Raw genomic sequence first — 19,248 nt, forward strand, 5'->3', positions numbered from 1 at the left:
GATTTGTATCATAATGAGCATCTCCAGATATCAAATGTTTTCCTAATGTATTTCGTAAATGAATCAGTTAAAATACGGTTAAATTATTTCACAAGTCACAAACAGGGCACAACATATTTTGATTATAACCCTTTAGTAAACCATCCATTATGTCCTTTTAAGGTGAAGGTACTATTTAAACACATCCAAACACATTCATCAAACACATCTTGCCTTATTAGAGTTCTGCTTAGTTGACAGAAAAAGGTCAATATATAAGGACTAGCTGGGGGGGAGGGCTGTAGAGGAGGTTAGGGGGATCCAGTGCACAGTCAGTCTTCCCGACACTGACACAGAAAGGAGGTGGGTCCTGTTAGAGAATGTGTCATGGCAAACTGCATATCTATTCATCTGTAAAGCAGCTAATGAATTTAAGATTACTACGTTATATTTACTGATACTAAATTACTTGTCTTTGTATGTTTATCATTTCTAGATACTCATAACAACTGTATAAATTCCAACTTCTTTTGGGAGGAAAAGGTAAGGTACATCTGACTTACAGTACATCGAATTCATCTGAACAACTACACGATTGAAACAAACTTCTAGTTGAGTAAATATTGACACATAATATTTATGTGTAAATATATTAATGTCTCTAGTGCCTTCACAGATCATGAATGGAAGCTTACATTTAAACATTACAATTGGAATTATTTGGGGAAGTAGCATCAAAACATCACACCCTTCACCATACATACTGTAGATATTGGCATGGGGTACATGTACTTCCCAAGATCATCTCTCTTTACAAATCAAACCAGCTATTAGTCTAGCTGAAATAAAACTATGCCAATCTAGGTATGGTGAAGGTGATGATGTGGGACAATTTTAATACCCGAGGCCAAGGGAACTGTAACAGGATGTACAGTACAGTATTTTGGAGCTGTACTAGCCTTTAAACATTAAAAGTCTGCCTGCTTCTATTGGAATTTATTTATTTAAAATTTGTGTTCTTAAAGGTTGAATTTTTCATCATTTTCCCAATTAAGACATTACAATACATTTTTCAAAAGATTATTTTTTTAAAGAGAAAACACAAAAGGGCTTAGAGCACTCAGGAGTTTATAAAATAGTACTCAGGTGCTCTTCTGCTACGGGTAAGGTGAGAATCCAAAAGCAAAAATATAGATGCCCTGATGAAGGCCAATATGGCCGCAACGCGTAGGCCCATGTGCTTGTAATCCAGTGTTTGCCATGTATTAAAGGCTTTTTATACAGTATTTCCTAAAAATCTCGTAGTGCCTCTGCAAATCTTTTTTTACTTTTGGATGATTTTTTACATTTTTGACATTTCTAGTAAATGTCAGCATGGGTTCATAAACGTATAAGCACAACTGTACATTTTGGGTGTATATTATGATTAGGAATGGGATTAGATTTCAGGATAATAATGCAGTAAATACATTTGTTTAATTAATAATTAAACATCAATTAGACATATTTCACGTTTTAACACATTGCTGTTTGAGTACCCTATGTGTTGATAAGGTCCATATGGAGGTCAGGCAAACAACTGTGGTTTTGTCCCCTAATGAATGTCAACCATTACCACCGTTATTTGCAATACTGTGTCTGTACATGTCTGATTGTATAGAGAATTTTATGTTGAAACTGTCTGCTCTTCATGTTTATGATTGATGCAGTAACCAGCAATCATGGGGGACGGTGAAATGGCTGCGTTTGGCGCTGCTGCCATCTACCTTCGTAAGCCTGAGAAGGAGAGAATTGAAGCCCAAACCAAGCCCTTTGATGCAAAGAGTGCTTGCTATGTCTGTGACAAAGAGGAGTTGTACGTTAAGGCAACAGTTAAAAAGAAGGAAGGTGGCAAAGCCACTGTTGAAACGCTTGAAACCAAGGAGGTACTTTATTCTTTATTAAATTATTCTGGTGATGACATTTCGTTGAAAGTTTTCAGAGAACATTTCTTGAATACATCTCTTTGTTAAAGCTGTTTTCTACATTGGTTTTAGGAAAGGACAGTGAAGGAAGATGAAGTCTTCCCCATGAATCCTCCCAAGTTTGACAAAATTGAGGACATGGCCATGATGACCCACCTCAATGAAGCCTCTGTCCTGTATAACCTCAAAGAGCGTTATGCAGCATGGATGATCTACGTAAGCATTACACTTTTGACCAAATTAAGAAAAGAAAAGAAAAAATGAAAAGCTGAGAAACCAATCCTCTTTATTTCTTCATTCTAGACCTACTCAGGACTTTTCTGTGTCACTGTGAACCCCTACAAGTGGCTCCCAGTATACGATCAAGAAGTGGTGAATGCCTACAGAGGCAAGAAGCGTGTGGAGGCCCCACCCCACATCTTCTCTGTCTCTGACAACGCATATCAGTTCATGCTTCAAGGTATGCTTTGTGTTTCTGTTAAAGCCAACGCTGAATGATATTAATACATTATATATAATTGATTCAATTATGTAAAATAAACCATTCATGTTAATCTCTATTTTGCTCCACAGACAGGGAGAATCAGTCTGTTCTGATCACGTAAGTGTCAATGAATCCCATACAACATTTTATAGTTTTAAAAGAGGGGCAAATATTAGATTTTAAATCTAGAGACATTATCTTCATACTCTTTGTCTCTTTGTAATTGTGCTATAGAACATTACAATATCTTCTGTTTAATACAGAGGAGAATCTGGTGCTGGCAAGACTGTGAACACCAAGCGTGTCATCCAATACTTTGCAACAATTGCAGTGTCTGGTGGGAAGAAGGCAGCAGAGGCTCCAGCAGCCAGCAGTGGAAAAATGAAGGTATAGGATGTCCTACATATTTATAGGTTAATTATCACATAGCAACACAATCACTAACTTCAATAATAATATATCTATGGACTTGCAGGGCTCTCTTGAAGACCAGATTATTGCAGCCAACCCACTGCTGGAAGCTTATGGTAATGCCAAGACTGTGAGGAATGACAACTCTTCACGTTTTGTAAGTTTAGTCTTTCATTTAAACTCTTACCTCTGTTACCTCATTGAATATTTATCAGTATTTTTGTATTGTTTCTTTTTTTTTTCAGAAAAAAATCCTCTTGTCTCTACTTAAACCTTTTCACTATAATTTCTTACTTTTTGTATTAGTGAAGGCAGTGTTTGAATACTTGAATATCTTTCCTCACTTGTAACCTGCTTTGGTTAAAAGCATCAGCTACATGAAAAAATGCAATGTCAAAATGTAATCTCAAACAGGGTAAATTCATCAGAATTCACTTTGGCACAACTGGAAAACTGGCTAGTGCTGATATTGAGACTTGTAAGTATAATTCATCTTTGTGTTTAGATAAATGTTTCATTATTGCCTTACTGTAAATGTATCAAATGAAAATGCATCTTTCCCTGCATAAAAAGACTTGCTGGAGAAGTCTAGAGTGACATTCCAGCTTCCTGATGAGAGAGGCTACCACATCTTCTACCAGATGATGACCAACCACAAGCCTGAGCTGATAGGTATGGTTTATATTTTCAACCATCATTCAAAACTCAACACATGTAATTATGGATTTGTAAAATCACTTTTTTCCCCTACAGAAATGTCCCTCATCACAACCAACCCCTATGACTTCCCAATGTGCAGTCAGGGTCAGATCACTGTGGCCAGCATTGATGACAAAGAGGAGCTGGATGCCACAGACGTAAGTCGTTCAATAACGTGTTTTAACCCCTTAGATGCCATCGGTATCTTGGGTTTCTCTAATGAGGAGAAAGTCACAATTTACAAGCTGTTTTAAACTAATCAAATAATGTATCATTCCAGGATGCCATTGATATCTTGGGTTTCACTAATGAGGAGAAAATGACAATTTACAAGCTGACTGGTGCTGTGCTCCATCATGGTAACATGAAATTCAAGCAGAAGCAACGTGAGGAGCAGGCTGAGCCTGATGGCACAGAGGGTAGGTTATAGCACTCCACTGAACCAGTCAGTTCTAGTAATCATGACACGGACTGTCAATGGTGAAATATGATTGGAACTGGCAGACTCAGACAGTGAACCTGGGATGACTGATTGTTAAGCAGCAATGTTGCTGCTGCTACAACATGTTAACATTTTCCATTTGGATTCATAAAGTATCTATTTTCACTTAAGAAGTGGACAAACTTGTTTCATATGCTGTTCCAAATTAGTTTGTAGCGTGGAGTATGAAATTGGTTGCTATTCATTTCAAATCACCAAAATGCAACACCGTGGCACTGTTTTAGATGCTGACAAAGTCGCTTATCTCTTGGGCCTGAACTCCGCTGACATGCTGAAGGCTCTGTGCTACCCAAGAGTGAAAGTTGGAAATGAATTTGTCACCAAGGGTCAGACTGTGCCACAGGTATTATTTTATTTATAAAAAAATTCACTGAAGATTTCAAACTACTTGGCAGCGTCAGTACAGATTTAATTGTACTGAGTAATTGCAATTGTAATGAACTGCATTGAAATTACCTGGTTTTATCGTATAACATTTGACTTTATGGTCTCTGAACATAGCATTAACATTGCTTTAATATTCTGTTTCAGGTCAATAACTCAGTCTCGGCCTTATCCAAGTCCATCTATGAGAGGATGTTCTTGTGGATGGTCATCCGTATCAACCAGATGTTGGACACTAAACAGCCAAGGCAGTTCTTCATTGGTGTGCTGGATATTGCTGGCTTTGAGATTTTTGATGTGAGAACAAAACTTTCACCAACATTGTTAATTTCTCATAAGTCCATTTGCAAATAATATACAACATTTTCCCAACACAGTTCAACAGCATGGAGCAGCTTTGCATCAACTTCACCAATGAGAAGCTGCAACAGTTCTTCAACCACCACATGTTCGTTCTGGAGCAAGAGGAGTACAAGAAAGAGGGCATTGAATGGGAGTTCATTGACTTTGGCATGGATTTAGCTGCTTGCATTGAACTCATTGAGAAGGTCAGTTTCAATCAATCATATGAGCTAAGTGCTACATTTGTATCATTTTATAATTCCCACTTTTAAAACTGAGCTCACTTCACAGCCAATGGGAATCTTTGCCATCCTTGAAGAGGAGTGCATGTTCCCCAAGGCGTCTGACACCACTTTCAAGAACAAGCTGTATGACCAGCATCTTGGCAAAACGAAGGCCTTTGAGAAGCCCAAGCCCAAAAAAGGCTGTGCTGAGGCTCACTTCTCTCTGGTGCACTATGCCGGCACTGTGGACTACAATGTTGCTGGGTGGCTGGACAAGAACAAGGATCCACTGAACGATTCTGTTGTGCAGCTGTACCAGAAGTCTGGAGTAAAACTCCTGCCTGTCTTGTACCCACCTGTCGTTGAGGGTAACAACTATATTAGTCTACAAGCTATTGCAAAAAATATCCCATGTATAAATTGTTAAATATTTAACTCATATTACACAATTACTGAATACGTTGTGTGTCACCAGAGACTGGTGGTGGTGGTGGTAAGAAGAAGAAGAAGGGTGGCTCCATGCAGACTGTATCATCACAGTTCAGGGTATGTATATTAAACCAATAATAAACAAATTAATGATCCTAAAGAGAGGTGAGGGGATGTTTTGATTGCATTTTTATCTCAACAGGAGAACTTGGGCAAACTGATGACCAACTTGAGGAGCACCCATCCTCACTTTGTGCGTTGTCTGATTCCAAATGAAATTAAGAAACCAGGTAAAGGGTCTTTGGTAGTCAATAAAGGTGTACTATGTACAGTATGTATTACACTGAGAATATGAGATCTCACGACCTGTATCTGACATGCAGGTTATATGCAGAATTTCCTGGTCATCCATCAGCTCAGGTGCAATGGTGTGCTGGAGGGTATCAGAATCTGCAGAAAGGGTTTCCCCAGCAGAATCCTCTATGGTGACTTCAAGCAGAGGTGAACTGAGAAAGCCAATGAAGTATTCATTACTGCATTTAGAGAAGAAAAAGTAATGTTCTATGTTCTGTTTGTTCTGTCCAGATACAAAGTCCTGAATGCCAGTGTCATCCCTGAGGGTCAGTTCATTGATAACAAGAAGGCCTCTGAGAAGCTCTTGGGCTCCATTGATGTTGATCATACTCAATACAAGTTTGGACACACAAAGGTAGTTGTTTTGGACACACAAAGGAGCAGTTTCATGCAATCTATTATCTGCTTCTCATGAATACAAACTAGAGCACAGGTTTTTCTGTGGCAATGCTTATATTCAATGCTTGTATTCACGCATATATTTTCCTTTATCCCTCAGGTGTTCTTCAAAGCTGGTCTGCTGGGTACCCTTGAAGAGTTGCGAGATGAGAAACTGGCAACCTTGGTCACAATGACTCAGGCTCTCTGCCGTGCATACCTGATGAGGAGGGAGTTTGTGAAGATGATGGAAAGAAGGTAATTTGTGTATCAAAAGAATTAGGGATGCAACGGTACAAGGCATCTTAGCATTCATATTATGTCATCTAATGACCTATTAAGGCCTAACAGCAAATGTAAGTTGGTATACATCTTGGCATGCATTCATATTGGTCATCCATTACCCCCCACAGTGCGAAACTGTGGTTATCTGGTAGTGATCGCTTAAACGCTTTAAGTCTTAATTTTCCCTTTTTAAAAATATTGCAATAAGTATTGTTAACTTGTTACTGTATTGAACAAGTCACATTGAAATATTGACATTGTTACTTCCCAAAAATATTACAATGGATATCATGCCATATTGGGAGATATATGTGATTACATCCCTCCTTTCTACCCATTTCATATCATCATAATTCTACATAGAATATTTAAGGGTACGTTTCACCACCCTTCTTGTGCAGGGAGGCTATCTACACCATCCAGTACAATATACGCTCATTCATGAATGTCAAGACTTGGCCATGGATGAAGGTGTACTACAAGATCAAACCTCTGCTGAAGAGTGCTGAAACTGAGAAGGAGCTGGCCAGCCTGAAGGAGAACTATGAGAAACTCAAAGTGGACCATGAAAAGACAACAGCCAAGAAGAAGGAGCTAGAGGAGAAAATGGTGGCTCTGGTGCAAGAAAGGAATGACCTGGCACTGCAAGTGGCATCTGTAAGTGTATACTGTACCATTTCAATATTCTCAACCATGCCACTACCCAGTCTCAGCACTCTTTTCAATATAAATTATCTGTCATGTTTCCATCTTATATTTACAATAGGGAAATGAGGGTCTAAATGATGCTGAGGAGAGGTGTGAGGGTCTCATCAAAAGTAAGATCCAGCTCGAGGCCAAGCTCAAAGAAACAACTGAGAGACTGGAGGATGAAGAGGAAATCAATGCTGAGCTGACTGCCAAGAAGAGGAAACTGGAGGATGAGTGCTCTGAGCTCAAGAAGGACATTGATGATCTGGAGCTGACCTTGGCTAAAGTGGAGAAGGAGAAACATGCCACTGAGAACAAGGTTGGGATTGATGAAGGGCTGATCAAGGTAAAATAAAATATCTTAATTTTTTACTAATGTAAAACTTTCTCTGTACAGGTCAAGAACCTAACTGAAGAGATGGCCTCTCAGGATGAGTCCATTGCTAAGCTGACAAAGGAGAAGAAAGCCCTCCAAGAGGCCCACCAGCAGACTCTTGATGATCTTCAAGCAGAGGAAGACAAAGTCAACACTCTGACCAAGTCCAAGACTAAGCTTGAACAGCAAGTGGATGATGTAAGTACAAAAATCAGCAACATTTGACAACTTATTACTTTGAAATATGACCATTTACCACATACTCACCCCACAAATTGGCAGCTTGAGGGTTCCCTGGAGCAAGAAAAGAAGCTCCGTATGGACCTTGAGAGAGCCAAGAGAAAGCTTGAAGGTGACCTGAAGCTTGCCCAGGAGAACATCATGGATCTGGAAAATGACAAGCAACAGTCTGAAGAGAAGATAAAGAAGTAAAGCGTTATCTATTACAAAGTATCACTGTTCAATTCCATGTATACTGCAGAACTACAGAAATGATTCTTCCTTTCCTATTCTTCAATCTTTTTTAATCAGGAAGGACTTTGAAACAAGTCAACTTCTGAGTAAGATTGAAGATGAACAATCACTTGGTGCTCAGCTGCAGAAGAAGATCAAGGAGCTTCAGGTTTAATTGTTCACCACCAACTCAAACTCTGCACGTTTTTGCAGTTTTCTGTCTTACTAACATAATATTTTTGGAATAGGCCCGCATTGAGGAACTGGAGGAAGAGATTGAGTCCGAGCGTGCAGCTCGTGCCAAGGTTGAGAAGCAGAGAGCGGATCTCTCCAGGGAACTTGAAGAGATTAGTGAAAGGCTTGAGGAAGCTGGTGGTGCCACTGCTGCTCAAATTGAGATGAATAAAAAGCGTGAGGCTGAGTTCCAGAAGTTGCGTCGTGACCTTGAAGAGTCCACCCTGCAGCATGAAGCCACTGCATCAGCTCTCCGCAAGAAGCAAGCTGACAGCGTGGCTGAGCTGGGAGAGCAGATTGACAACCTCCAACGTGTTAAGCAGAAGCTTGAGAAGGAGAAGAGTGAATACAAGATGGAGATTGATGATCTCTCCAGCAATATGGAGGCTGTTGCTAAATCTAAGGTTGGTGAGACGTTAACCCTCAGGCTATCTTGTAAACAAATCAACTTACAATAATTTAATTAACTTTTTGCTACAAACGGACATTATCATGAACAGACAAATCTGGAGAAGATGTGCCGAACCCTTGAAGACCAACTCAGTGAAACCAAGGCCAAGAGTGATGAGGGTGCCCGACAGGTCAATGACCTCAGCGCTCAGAGAGCAAGACTTCAGACTGAAAATGGTGAGCTTGCCCGCCAGGTGGAGGAGAAAGATGCTCTTGTGTCTCAGCTGACCAGAAGCAAGCAGGCCTTCACTCAGCAAGTTGAGGAGCTGAAGAGACTGAATGAAGAGGAAGTCAAGGTACTAATACCAATGCATGAAATGAAGAAATTGGATAACATAAATCACATTCATGGAATGCTTTAATTAAACATCCTTACTTGTTAACAAACAGGCCAAGAATGCCCTGGCTCATGCTGTGCAGTCAGCACGTCATGACTGCGACCTTCTAAGGGAGCAGTTTGAGGAGGAGCAGGAAGCAAAGGCTGAGCTTCAACGTGGCATGTCCAAGGCCAACAGCGAGGTTGCTCAGTGGAGGACCAAGTATGAAACTGATGCCATCCAGCGCACTGAGGAGCTTGAAGAGTCCAAGTATGTGCTAAAGATGCAGAAATGGAATTTGGAAATGTATTTTGTCCATTAAAACCCTCTACAACATTAAATGTGATGCTTTTTCCTTTTTTTCCAGAAAAAAGCTTGCCCAGCGTCTCCAGGAGGCTGAGGAGCAAATCGAGGCTGTCAACTCAAAATGTGCCTCTCTAGATAAGACCAAGCAGAGACTCCAGGGTGAGGTTGAGGACCTCATGATTGATGTGGAGAGAGCCAATGGTCTAGCTGCCAACCTTGACAAGAAGCAAAGGAACTTTGACAAGGTAATACAGTTCAATAATTGTAATTCCAAAGTACTTCTGTTGACAAATCTGAAATTCACCTGAAGTGACTACCTGCTTCTCAAAGGTCTTGGCAGAATGGAAGCAGAAATATGAGGAGGGTCAGGCAGAGTTGGAGGGTGCCCAGAAAGAGGCACGTTCTCTCAGCACTGAGCTGTTTAAGATGAAGAACTCCTATGAAGAGTCTCTTGACCACCTTGAGACCATGAAGAGGGAGAACAAGAATTTGCAACGTGAGTCAAAATAACCCAATACATACAGTATCCCGCTTACATTTCTTTTTTAATACTTCCAGAATATATGATTGCAGTAATATAACTGCATTTTTGCAGAGGAGATATCTGACCTGACTGAGCAGCTTGGTGAGACTGGAAAGAGCATCCATGAGCTGGAGAAGTCCAAGAAGACTGTTGAGACTGAAAAATCTGAGATCCAAACAGCCCTGGAGGAGGCTGAGGTACAGTAGACATTCAGACAGGCTTTCCTACATGGTGAGGAATGGAAATGGTGATGTTGTTTATATTTTAAATTTCTTAATTTTCTTGTTTAGGGAACTCTTGAGCATGAGGAGTCCAAGATTCTTCGTGTCCAACTTGAACTCAACCAGATTAAGGGTGAGGTTGACAGGAAGCTCGCAGAAAAGGATGAGGAGATGGAGCAGATCAAGAGGAACGCCCAGAGGATTACTGACTCCATGCAGAGCACTCTGGACTCTGAGGTCAGAAGCAGAAATGATGCCCTGAGAGTCAAGAAGAAGATGGAGGGAGACCTTAATGAGATGGAGATTCAGCTGAGCCATGCTAACCGCCAGGCTTCTGAGTCCCAGAAACAACTGCGAAATGTGCAGGGTCAACTCAAGGTTAATTATGCAATAATATAGTACAAGGATCCTGCCTGATCTTATATTGCCATAAATACAATACAATTAAGTAGTATGACACACACTTTATTCTTCCATGTTATTTTTATCAGGATGCCCAACTGCACCTTGATGATGCTGTCAGAGGACAGGATGACATGAAGGAGCAGGTTGCCATGGTGGAGCGCAGGAACACCCTGATGGTGGCTGAGATTGAGGAGCTCAGAGCTGCCCTGGAGCAGACAGAGAGAGGCCGCAAAGTGGCTGAACAAGAGCTGGTTGATGCCAGTGAGCGTGTAGGCCTCCTGCACTCCCAGGTAAAGGGAAGGGTGTTCAAAAATGAATGCACTTGAAATGTACACCTTCAGTTTATAACTGACATGATCTGGTTTGTGAATTTTAGAACACAAGTCTGATTAACACCAAGAAGAAGCTTGAGTCTGACTTGGTTCAAGTCCAAGGTGAGGTTGATGATATTGTCCAGGAGGCTAGAAATGCTGAGGACAAGGCCAAGAAAGCCATCACTGATGTAAGCAATGTTTTGTTTTGTACTTTGTGTGTTTAGTACTGTAAATGATTAGCTAAATACTGTTTGTAGTTAGCTAGTGTAATCTAAAAGACAATGTCTCATTATTTAGGCTGCCATGATGGCAGAGGAGCTGAAGAAGGAGCAGGACACCAGTTCTCATCTGGAGAGGATGAAGAAGAACCTGGAGGTCACTGTGAAGGATCTGCAGCACCGCCTGGATGAGGCTGAGAATCTGGCCATGAAAGGTGGCAAGAAACAACTCCAGAAACTGGAGTCCAGGGTAAGTGATAAACTTGGATGAGATATTCAGAAGATAATAAATGAAATGAAAACATTATGAAATTAAACCTTTGCTTATGTAAAGGTTCGTGAGCTGGAAAGTGAGGTTGAAAATGAACAACGACGTGGTGTTGATGCCGTCAAAGGAGTTCGCAAATACGAGAGGAGAGTGAAGGAGCTGACCTACCAGGTACAATGATTATTTAAGCACCATGGGACAACATTTAACTTGAGGAGGACAACAACAATGAACAGATTGTTATTCCTTTCAGACTGAGGAGGACAAGAAAAATGTCAACAGATTGCAGGACCTAGTTGACAAGCTGCAAATGAAGGTCAAAGCCTACAAGAGACAGGCTGAGGAAGCTGTAAGTAGTTTCTTGCGTTGTCTATATGGTCAAATGTCTTGCCTTTTGTATTCATAAAAATGATAGCTTAATTTGAGAACACTGGACTAAAAAGAAGAAGAATTAAGTGATGATGCAATTAAGGTTTTGCTTGTGACGTTTTGGTCACGCGATTCTATTTTCCATCGGTAGTCAACTGGTAGTCAACCTGACTAGTCAACGCACTGAACCTTTGTTGGCTAGCCTAACTTTTTCATACATTAATTTGATTAACAGGCTAGATATGGCGATAAGCCTAAGCACACTGCCGCCTCATGTAACTGGCACAAGTAGCCGGCACATTTACACCTTGTTTTTAGAAACATGATGAGTCAAAAAGACGTTTACTTTTCCACGAATTTTGTGATTCAGTGTGATAATATGTACAGTAGTGAACACACCCTCCCCATACTGTACATGTTCTGCCTTCTAAAAATTTATCTTATTTGTAATTCTTGTAAAAGCCTTAATTTAAATTTCTTTGCATTTGCTTCCACCATGCGGTCATTTTGGGTAACTGAAAAGAAGTGCTACTTTTTCTGTATTTACTTCTTGATTTATAGTTCGGTCTACCATGATTTTATCTCGGATGAAGACGTTTTCAAAAAATCCCTGTTTCAGCTTTGGACATTACTTGTCTGTTAGTAGACTGTTAGTGTTAGGGGAATATTTCTCATGAGATATCTTTGATTGTCGTAAGCCTACTTCTGTAACTAACTTGGCTATTATTTTTCAGTTATAGCTAAATGATGCTAGCTCTCGTTGGCTATTCCGAGTCATGTTAAAGGTATACTATGCAACGTTTTTCAGTTAATCAATTCGTTCCATAGTGTTATATATGATTAAATGGGTCATTACCGGTCGAACGGTGTTTTTTTTGGCCGCTCTAATGGTCTGTAGCGGTAAAACCACACTTGCAACTTCAGGAGACACCGGGCACGCACCCATGCTCTACTCCAGGAAGTGTCATGTAAAGTCTCATGAAAAGGCACGGCAGACTGACCGATTGAGGAGTTTTGTCAAATATACACGCTAAAGCTGTAGGGGAAGCTCTGCAGAGAAATATGCAAGCATAAAACGAGCGAAAATGAAAAGTGAAAGCGAAACCGGCGACGAAATCGCCAATCCTGCATAGTATACCTTTAAGAATAAGTAGGCTAGCAATCTGTGTTTTGAAACTATGCAGTTTGTTGAATGTATCCTTATGTATCTTTTTGGTATTCTTGAACAGTTTTACGTGTCCGTAGGCCTACTTTGAGTGAAACCGTATTGTTGAAAACTTGACACAAATAAACACAAGAACAGTCAAGCATTGCCATTTCATTGGAAAACTTCTGACAAACAGTGTTAGCTAGCTCTCTTGTTCTGCCTGCTGGTACGATAATATGGGCAGCATAATACATTAAGATATAAATAACTAATTCACTAAGCCATTCACCTGCACATTTATTTTCTTTGATAACATTCTGCGTGTCCTTCCATACCCTTTACCCGTTTCCTCTCTTAACGATGACAGATGGAAAACGATTTTCTTCCTACTATAGCTAGCATCCAACTGCTACGCAAGTAGTTGCCATCTCTCAATCTGTTTCGATCTTAAAAAATACATTTCTGAGATATTTGTATCCGTAGTAACTACAGTAGGCCTATGTGTAACATAATGTAACCCCGCTGATATAAACGGTTCTGCCTACCACTCCAGTTGTAAACAAACGGTCACATGACATTAAGGCATTATGACGTTCGTAGATGCAAAACCTTAATAATGGGATAATAAATCGATCTTGTCTGTCCAACAGCTTTCAGAGCCGCTCATTTTTCTTCATAGAAAGTAAAATAAAGTATTTTTTCTGCTATTCAAAGAAGCCTCTAAGAAAATTGCCACTCTACTCCTCACTTGTTTCCTCAATCTACTAAAATAATATTTTTTGCGGAAGCCTGGACGTTACCCTTAAATATATACTCTGGCTGCACAGCTACAGTATTTACTCTGTTAAAGCTTAGCGGGTAAAGCTCGCTAAACAGAGGTGAAGATGACAAAGTTTACAAGTTGCAAAAACTTGGGCAGCCGTGGTGTACTGGTTAGGGCTTCGGGCTTGTAGCCGGAGGGTTGCCGGTTTGATCCTTGAGCAGTCCACCTGAAGTGGCTGAAGTGCCCTTGAGCAAGGCACCTAACCCCTCACTGCCCGAGCGCCGCTGGTTGGGCAGGCAGCTCACTGCTCTGGGTTAGTGCGTGATTCACCTCACTGTGTGTGTGCTGTGTGCGTTCACTAATTCGGTTAAATTGGGTTAAATGCAGAGAAACTATTTTCCCTCACGGGATCAAAAAAGTATTAAAAAAAAAAAACTGTCTGGCTGCGCTAATAAACGTCTTCTCACAAAATAAGCTGTTGGGCCCATGACTGACTTAACAACCAAATTCCTTTCAATCCAAAGTAAACTTTATAAAATAACTGCTATCACCTGGACCTAAATGAATCTTCATAGACACAAAACAATAGGTTATAGGTTTGCTTCAAAACAGAAACCTCTGCACTCAAATATATTTTGTCATTATTAGGAGGAGCAATCCAATGCCCACCTGTCTAAGTTCAGGAAGGTTCAGCATGAGCTGGAAGAAGCTGAGGAGCGTGCTGACATTGCTGAATCCCAGGTTAACAAGCTGAGAGCTAAGAGCCGTGATTCTGGAAAGGTAAATCAAATTTACCATATTTCAATGTATCATTCGCCATCATATGTTTATACTCAATTTAATTTCATTCCTCAATTTCTTTCTCAGGGCAAGGAGGCTGCAGAGTAAATCCTGTGAAATCTTCTGACCATTTGGATTAATATCCTGGCCATACTTTGGCCATTCTATAACTCCGACATAATAAAGGGTATTTTCAGAATATGTGAGTCTATTGTTTTAAATTAAAATAATTGTAATAATTGAATTTATAACATGTTTCAACCTCCTTGTTTGATTTTATTTTAAAATCACTTCAAGATTTCCTGAAATAAACAATGAGGTAATACCTTCAATGAAGGTCACTGTTATAATGAGTTAGGCATACATTTACAGTATAACCCCTTATAATGCAATCATAAGTAATTATAATACTGATTATAATAGTTCACAAACAAGTATGACTAGCAATCTTGTCTAATATATCATGAACTGTTGCTTTAATGCATTATACTGATTATAATAGTAACACCAGATTATTTCATAATGGACCAAACATGGCAGGTCATTTGTAAAATGCATTATACCAGTAAGCATCAGACCATGCCTACTCCTAACCTCACATTGTGGGCACTGTACATCGTGGGTCCTGCACTGTACTGTGCGGAACCTTTACATGGTGTATTCAACACTCACATTGAGTATATCCTTGATAACCTTGATGTTTGAGGGTGTCATGATGGTTTATCTTAGCTGGATAACACTACGACCAAAAAGAAAAAGTTGTAGTCAAAGGTTGAATAGGTGGAATTTGCAAAACGGCCAGAAGATTTTGAAAATACACAACTCAAGTCCCACCCTCCATTCGAAGAACATGGACTGAATTCAGATGTGCGAGAGCGAGCCTAGCTGTGCTTGAGCTTTATAAAATGAAATGCCAGCCAGTCACCTTCAAAGGGTTGTAGGCAATAGTTCTACAAATCCCCGAAGGCAGAAGATTTTATAGCCTACATTATCGTGAAAGCACCAATTAGGCTACCGCCCCTTTTGTTCGGAAATTCTAACAACTTTTTAATGCACCAAAATAACATTTGATTAATTAACCTTACATTTTTCAGTAGCCATACAGACAGTAGGTGTGTGTATTTGAACAGAATCTGGTTTGGTTCTTATCAGGGCTTATACCAGTATTATATCAGTGCTCTCCGTTCCAGCAACAGTTTTGGATCTTTCAAGAGGGGTCTTAAGGCATATTTGTTTAATATGCACTTAGTCTTTTGAGCGTTTGTTATGTGTTATGGTTTGTATATTAGTATTGTTTTGTTATAATTTGTCCATTGTTAGAATTTGACATTTATTCTGCTATTGTCCTTAAATTTAGCCTTACCATGCTATAGTTATTGTTATTATTTAATTAACTGAGTGACTTATTTGATTGCTATTCTCATTTCATTGTTTTATTTCTCATTAGGTTAGTGCTTACTGGAGCTCCAAGCGGGTTACGTTTTGGTTTCAGGTTTACAACACTCTTCGAGTCACGTAAAATAAACATTTTCTACATAGCTTATTTATTGCGTGGGTGCTTGAGTTTCTGTAGGAATCCGCTGTCTTAGTTTGTATAGAAATGAAGTGACACATACACCAACGGCTGACATGGGGGACGTGCAGTAGGCCTAGTTGGTTTCGTTTTAGCACTTCCTCACGGTGCACCGGCTTTGAGTATGTGCACGAAAGGGTCGCACGCACGGGGGAAGGGGGAGGAGGAAGAGGAGTAAGACCGTTAGATTGACAAACGAGCTGTGAAATGATGCCAACGGGTTAAGAATATAATTGGCTGGAGTTTTTCGAGCCCTGCCCGTTCCACAGATGATTGAAGTGTTTGATTTCCATTTCAGTGCTTCCAACTCAGTGGCTGTAAGTGGGTTAGGAATAGGATTTCAAGTGATTTTGCAAAAATAGCCAAAAGAGCTAATTCCATACCCAATGTTGTCTGTGGTCCAGGAGTGGATTAGGGTACGGGGTGATGAGCATTGGAAGGCATGGATAACCTCGATCCCCAAGGAGATACAGTACTCATCGAATTGCCCTGCAACCAAATACAAACTTTGAGCTATCTTGCACAAGCACAACAATTATATGAGGTCTATGATACAGTATGTTCATAATGCAATGCACCCTGTTGAAACTTTTAGCTCAAATTGGATTCACGATACATCCTGGCATCGTGGACCAAACCAGGCCATTTTGCCTCCACATTCATGATCATGAAGCATCACATATCACTTAATGATAAAAAATTCAAGATCGACAGCATGAACAAATATCATGAAGATATGGGAAATGGCCAATATACTGTAGCCTGTGTACACCTACCTGAACATTTATACTGTGATGGCCTTTCCTGTTCACATAATCAGCCTCATTTATGGCTGGGGCCTTTATGGGCACTTGTGTGCCATAAATGCACCAAATGACATTTGGAAATTTTGAAATATATAATACCCAGATGAAAAGTCAATAGCAAGGATAATTTCTGTGCCACTTGGGTTCACTTACAGTTTTTTTTTTTTTAATGCTTAAGCGCTAATCGTGATTCTTGTAGCACAATTTCTAAAAGTATTAATACATATAGCAAAACCACTCATTGAGTTAGCAAATCTAAGCTTTGCGCTCAGTTTGCCATTTTGCAACACACACTTTGCAAAACTGTAGGCACAATTCACAGCACAGCACTCTTTTTGCAGAACTTTAAACACAACTCAATGCTTACACTCATTTTCCAAAACACTCCTACAAAATTATACACACGTATGGCTATTATTATGACCGCCGCTATTCTTCTATTTGATTTTTGCCTGTCAAAGTGTTATGGACAAGTCATCGTGTCAGGTTTGGATACGGCATTCCAGAAGATATTTTCCCTGGTGCCTTGGATAAGGAGATATTGCATACGATGTAGATGAAATTTTGTGGACGGACCCAGAGAAACGACATGATGTAGACTTTTTTTGTCTAAGTGAAATTACTTTTATGTTTTTGACTGTGGAATATGATCATGGGTGTGGCCCTTGGCACACAACAACAGCACATTACTAGATCAACCTAACAAAGATCTAACATAACATTGGCAGGTAGGGGGAAACAAAACTAAAAGTTCAGGTGTGGATCCTGATAGATCATTTTAATTAAAACAAAAAAATGTGTGGACAGTACACATGTCCGGTTAACTTCAATGGCTCTTTGCTTAATATGGCAGTAACAGTTCACATCACCAAAATTTAAATTCTGATGGCCAAGCCACTTATGTTGCAATTGTTGCAGCGGTCAGAAATAAATATAGCAGCCACAGCAAAAATGTTGTTGTCAGAGCTTTCAGGTTAAGAGGTGTGTGTGAACCAGTAACTGGATGAGACACACCTCATATGACCTTGTATGGGACAGGGTCTTAGTGATATAGTTACAATCTGGCTAGGAGCTGCTGGCAGCCAACATAACATCATAACAGGACAGCTTTACAATCCAAGGGGTAAGAAAATGTATTTTGAAATATCTCTGATTATTACATACTGTTCTTGCATGCACACTAGGGAAATAATTTGGCAGAGTCTGAGGTACATTTCAACAAGTTCTTGAACATTTGAAATTACATTGATGTAATCCTGTAATAGGGTTTATATGATGAAGTCTTATAAAAATACATTCATATTTTGCAATCTTAGTAACTTTGCAATGCGTGTGAGTTAAGTCAAAAAATGACTTTAAACAACAACAAAAAAATGGTTCCATGCTATCCTTGTGGGGCCACATGCCCAGCAAGTCTCTAGACAGAAAATGGTTGAAATCTGATTAAACCTATATAACCGCTGTTTCGCTGCGCAGTGGTCATAACAAGCAATCCCTGCACTGTTGACTTACCACCATTGCACACTCTACCACAGCACCTTATCATGGTCACTACATCTATTTAAATTTGTACAGTTCTGTGTGCAGTTCAGTTCAGTGAGAGATTGTTATGTACTGTATGTGATATGTTTATGTGTTTGTTATGATAGGGCAAGCTACTGGATGCCTACAATTTCCCTTGAGGTGAATGAAGTAAAATAGGAAAAGTCAGGGCTGTCCAATTTATCAAACAATTTTACGTTACAATTACATAAAACATTCTAGTTTTGAATGAAACCCAACCTTATCATGCTCAAATATTCATTCCAATTGAGTAATCCATTTTTCTAATTGAAGCACGTAAGGTAGGGGCATAATAGGGGGAATGAAGAGGTTTTACAGCTTTCACATTTATTGATCCACAAAACATGAAATTAAATTATCTTTAGTTTTTCTATCAAACACAATGTTATTACGTTGAACTGACATACTGTATTTTGCCACAGCAATGAATTTTTTCCAACAGAATCATGTTAGATCAATGTGAAGAAGTACTGAACCAGTAAGGCACACATGGAATGTCTTGGTGTCACCATTTCATTGTGTTCCCATGAGCCTTTGCAAGAACATTAGAACAGATTATCATACAGCTAACAGTGTTGGCAAACGTTTTCACACGAGTTTCTTAAACAGAACTGCTCAGAGACCAGAATTTGGAGCTGTTTCTCATATTATGCTTTGAGATAAACCATGCTTTGTTCCCATCATGAATGTGTTAGGTATTGAGCAGGTACGAAGTATCAGTGGTTCCATTGCACATGTTCACATTCAAAGTTGTGTTTTAACATTGATGTTGCAACACTCCGTACATCTGAGTGCCAACTTACCATGCCACCAAGGGATGGGTTAACATGGCCCCTTTAGACCAACATACAAAAAAAGGAGGTCCTCCTAGCTCTTACGGTTCTCAAGACATTCACATAAAACTGTGTCCAGCCACTTGAAGGCCAGTTGAGACAGGTCATTTGCTCAACTTTTTGGGCCTAGTTTTCTGTCAAAGTTTTCTCAATGGATTCCTGGTCAGAACCCCTATTGAAACAGATTAAGACTTGGGGCATGTT

At 39.8% G+C, this 19,248-nt stretch overlaps 1 protein-coding gene across 1 annotated transcript; it reads left to right on the plus strand.

Moving 5' to 3' along the window:
- Nucleotides 1–293: 293 nt before the first annotated feature.
- LOC134100441 (myosin heavy chain, fast skeletal muscle-like) lies at nucleotides 294–14,455 on the plus strand. The gene is made up of 40 exons (XM_062553635.1): nucleotides 294–342; nucleotides 476–522; nucleotides 1,689–1,904; nucleotides 2,016–2,159; nucleotides 2,247–2,403; nucleotides 2,517–2,544; nucleotides 2,691–2,814; nucleotides 2,903–2,995; nucleotides 3,253–3,316; nucleotides 3,412–3,510; nucleotides 3,592–3,695; nucleotides 3,818–3,956; nucleotides 4,264–4,382; nucleotides 4,571–4,720; nucleotides 4,801–4,971; nucleotides 5,057–5,357; nucleotides 5,465–5,535; nucleotides 5,621–5,708; nucleotides 5,802–5,919; nucleotides 6,004–6,127; nucleotides 6,272–6,408; nucleotides 6,837–7,092; nucleotides 7,202–7,444; nucleotides 7,523–7,699; nucleotides 7,784–7,929; nucleotides 8,033–8,123; nucleotides 8,203–8,592; nucleotides 8,689–8,934; nucleotides 9,029–9,225; nucleotides 9,323–9,506; nucleotides 9,592–9,757; nucleotides 9,857–9,981; nucleotides 10,075–10,383; nucleotides 10,497–10,700; nucleotides 10,787–10,912; nucleotides 11,022–11,192; nucleotides 11,277–11,381; nucleotides 11,464–11,559; nucleotides 14,138–14,269; nucleotides 14,357–14,455. The coding sequence occupies exons 3-40, from the start codon at nucleotides 1,701–1,703 to the stop codon at nucleotides 14,375–14,377; spliced, it is 5,820 nt and encodes a 1,939-aa protein (XP_062409619.1). The 5' UTR covers nucleotides 294–342; nucleotides 476–522; nucleotides 1,689–1,700; the 3' UTR covers nucleotides 14,378–14,455.
- The last annotated feature ends 4,793 nt before the right edge of the window (nucleotides 14,456–19,248 follow it).

The sequence above is a fragment of the Sardina pilchardus genome, chromosome 14 (assembly GCF_963854185.1).
Source record: "Sardina pilchardus chromosome 14, fSarPil1.1, whole genome shotgun sequence".
Lineage (NCBI taxonomy): Eukaryota > Metazoa > Chordata > Actinopteri > Clupeiformes > Clupeidae > Sardina > Sardina pilchardus.

Coding starts and splice junctions, on each gene's coding strand:
- LOC134100441 (XM_062553635.1), top strand. CDS start 1,701: ATGGGGGACGGTGAAATGGCTGCGTTTGGCGCTGCTGCCATCTACCTT. Junction 7,445..7,522: donor AACATGCCACTGAGAACAAG/GTTGGGATTGAT, acceptor TTCTCTGTACAG/GTCAAGAACCTAACTGAAGA. Junction 10,701..10,786: donor TAGGCCTCCTGCACTCCCAG/GTAAAGGGAAGG, acceptor TGTGAATTTTAG/AACACAAGTCTGATTAACAC.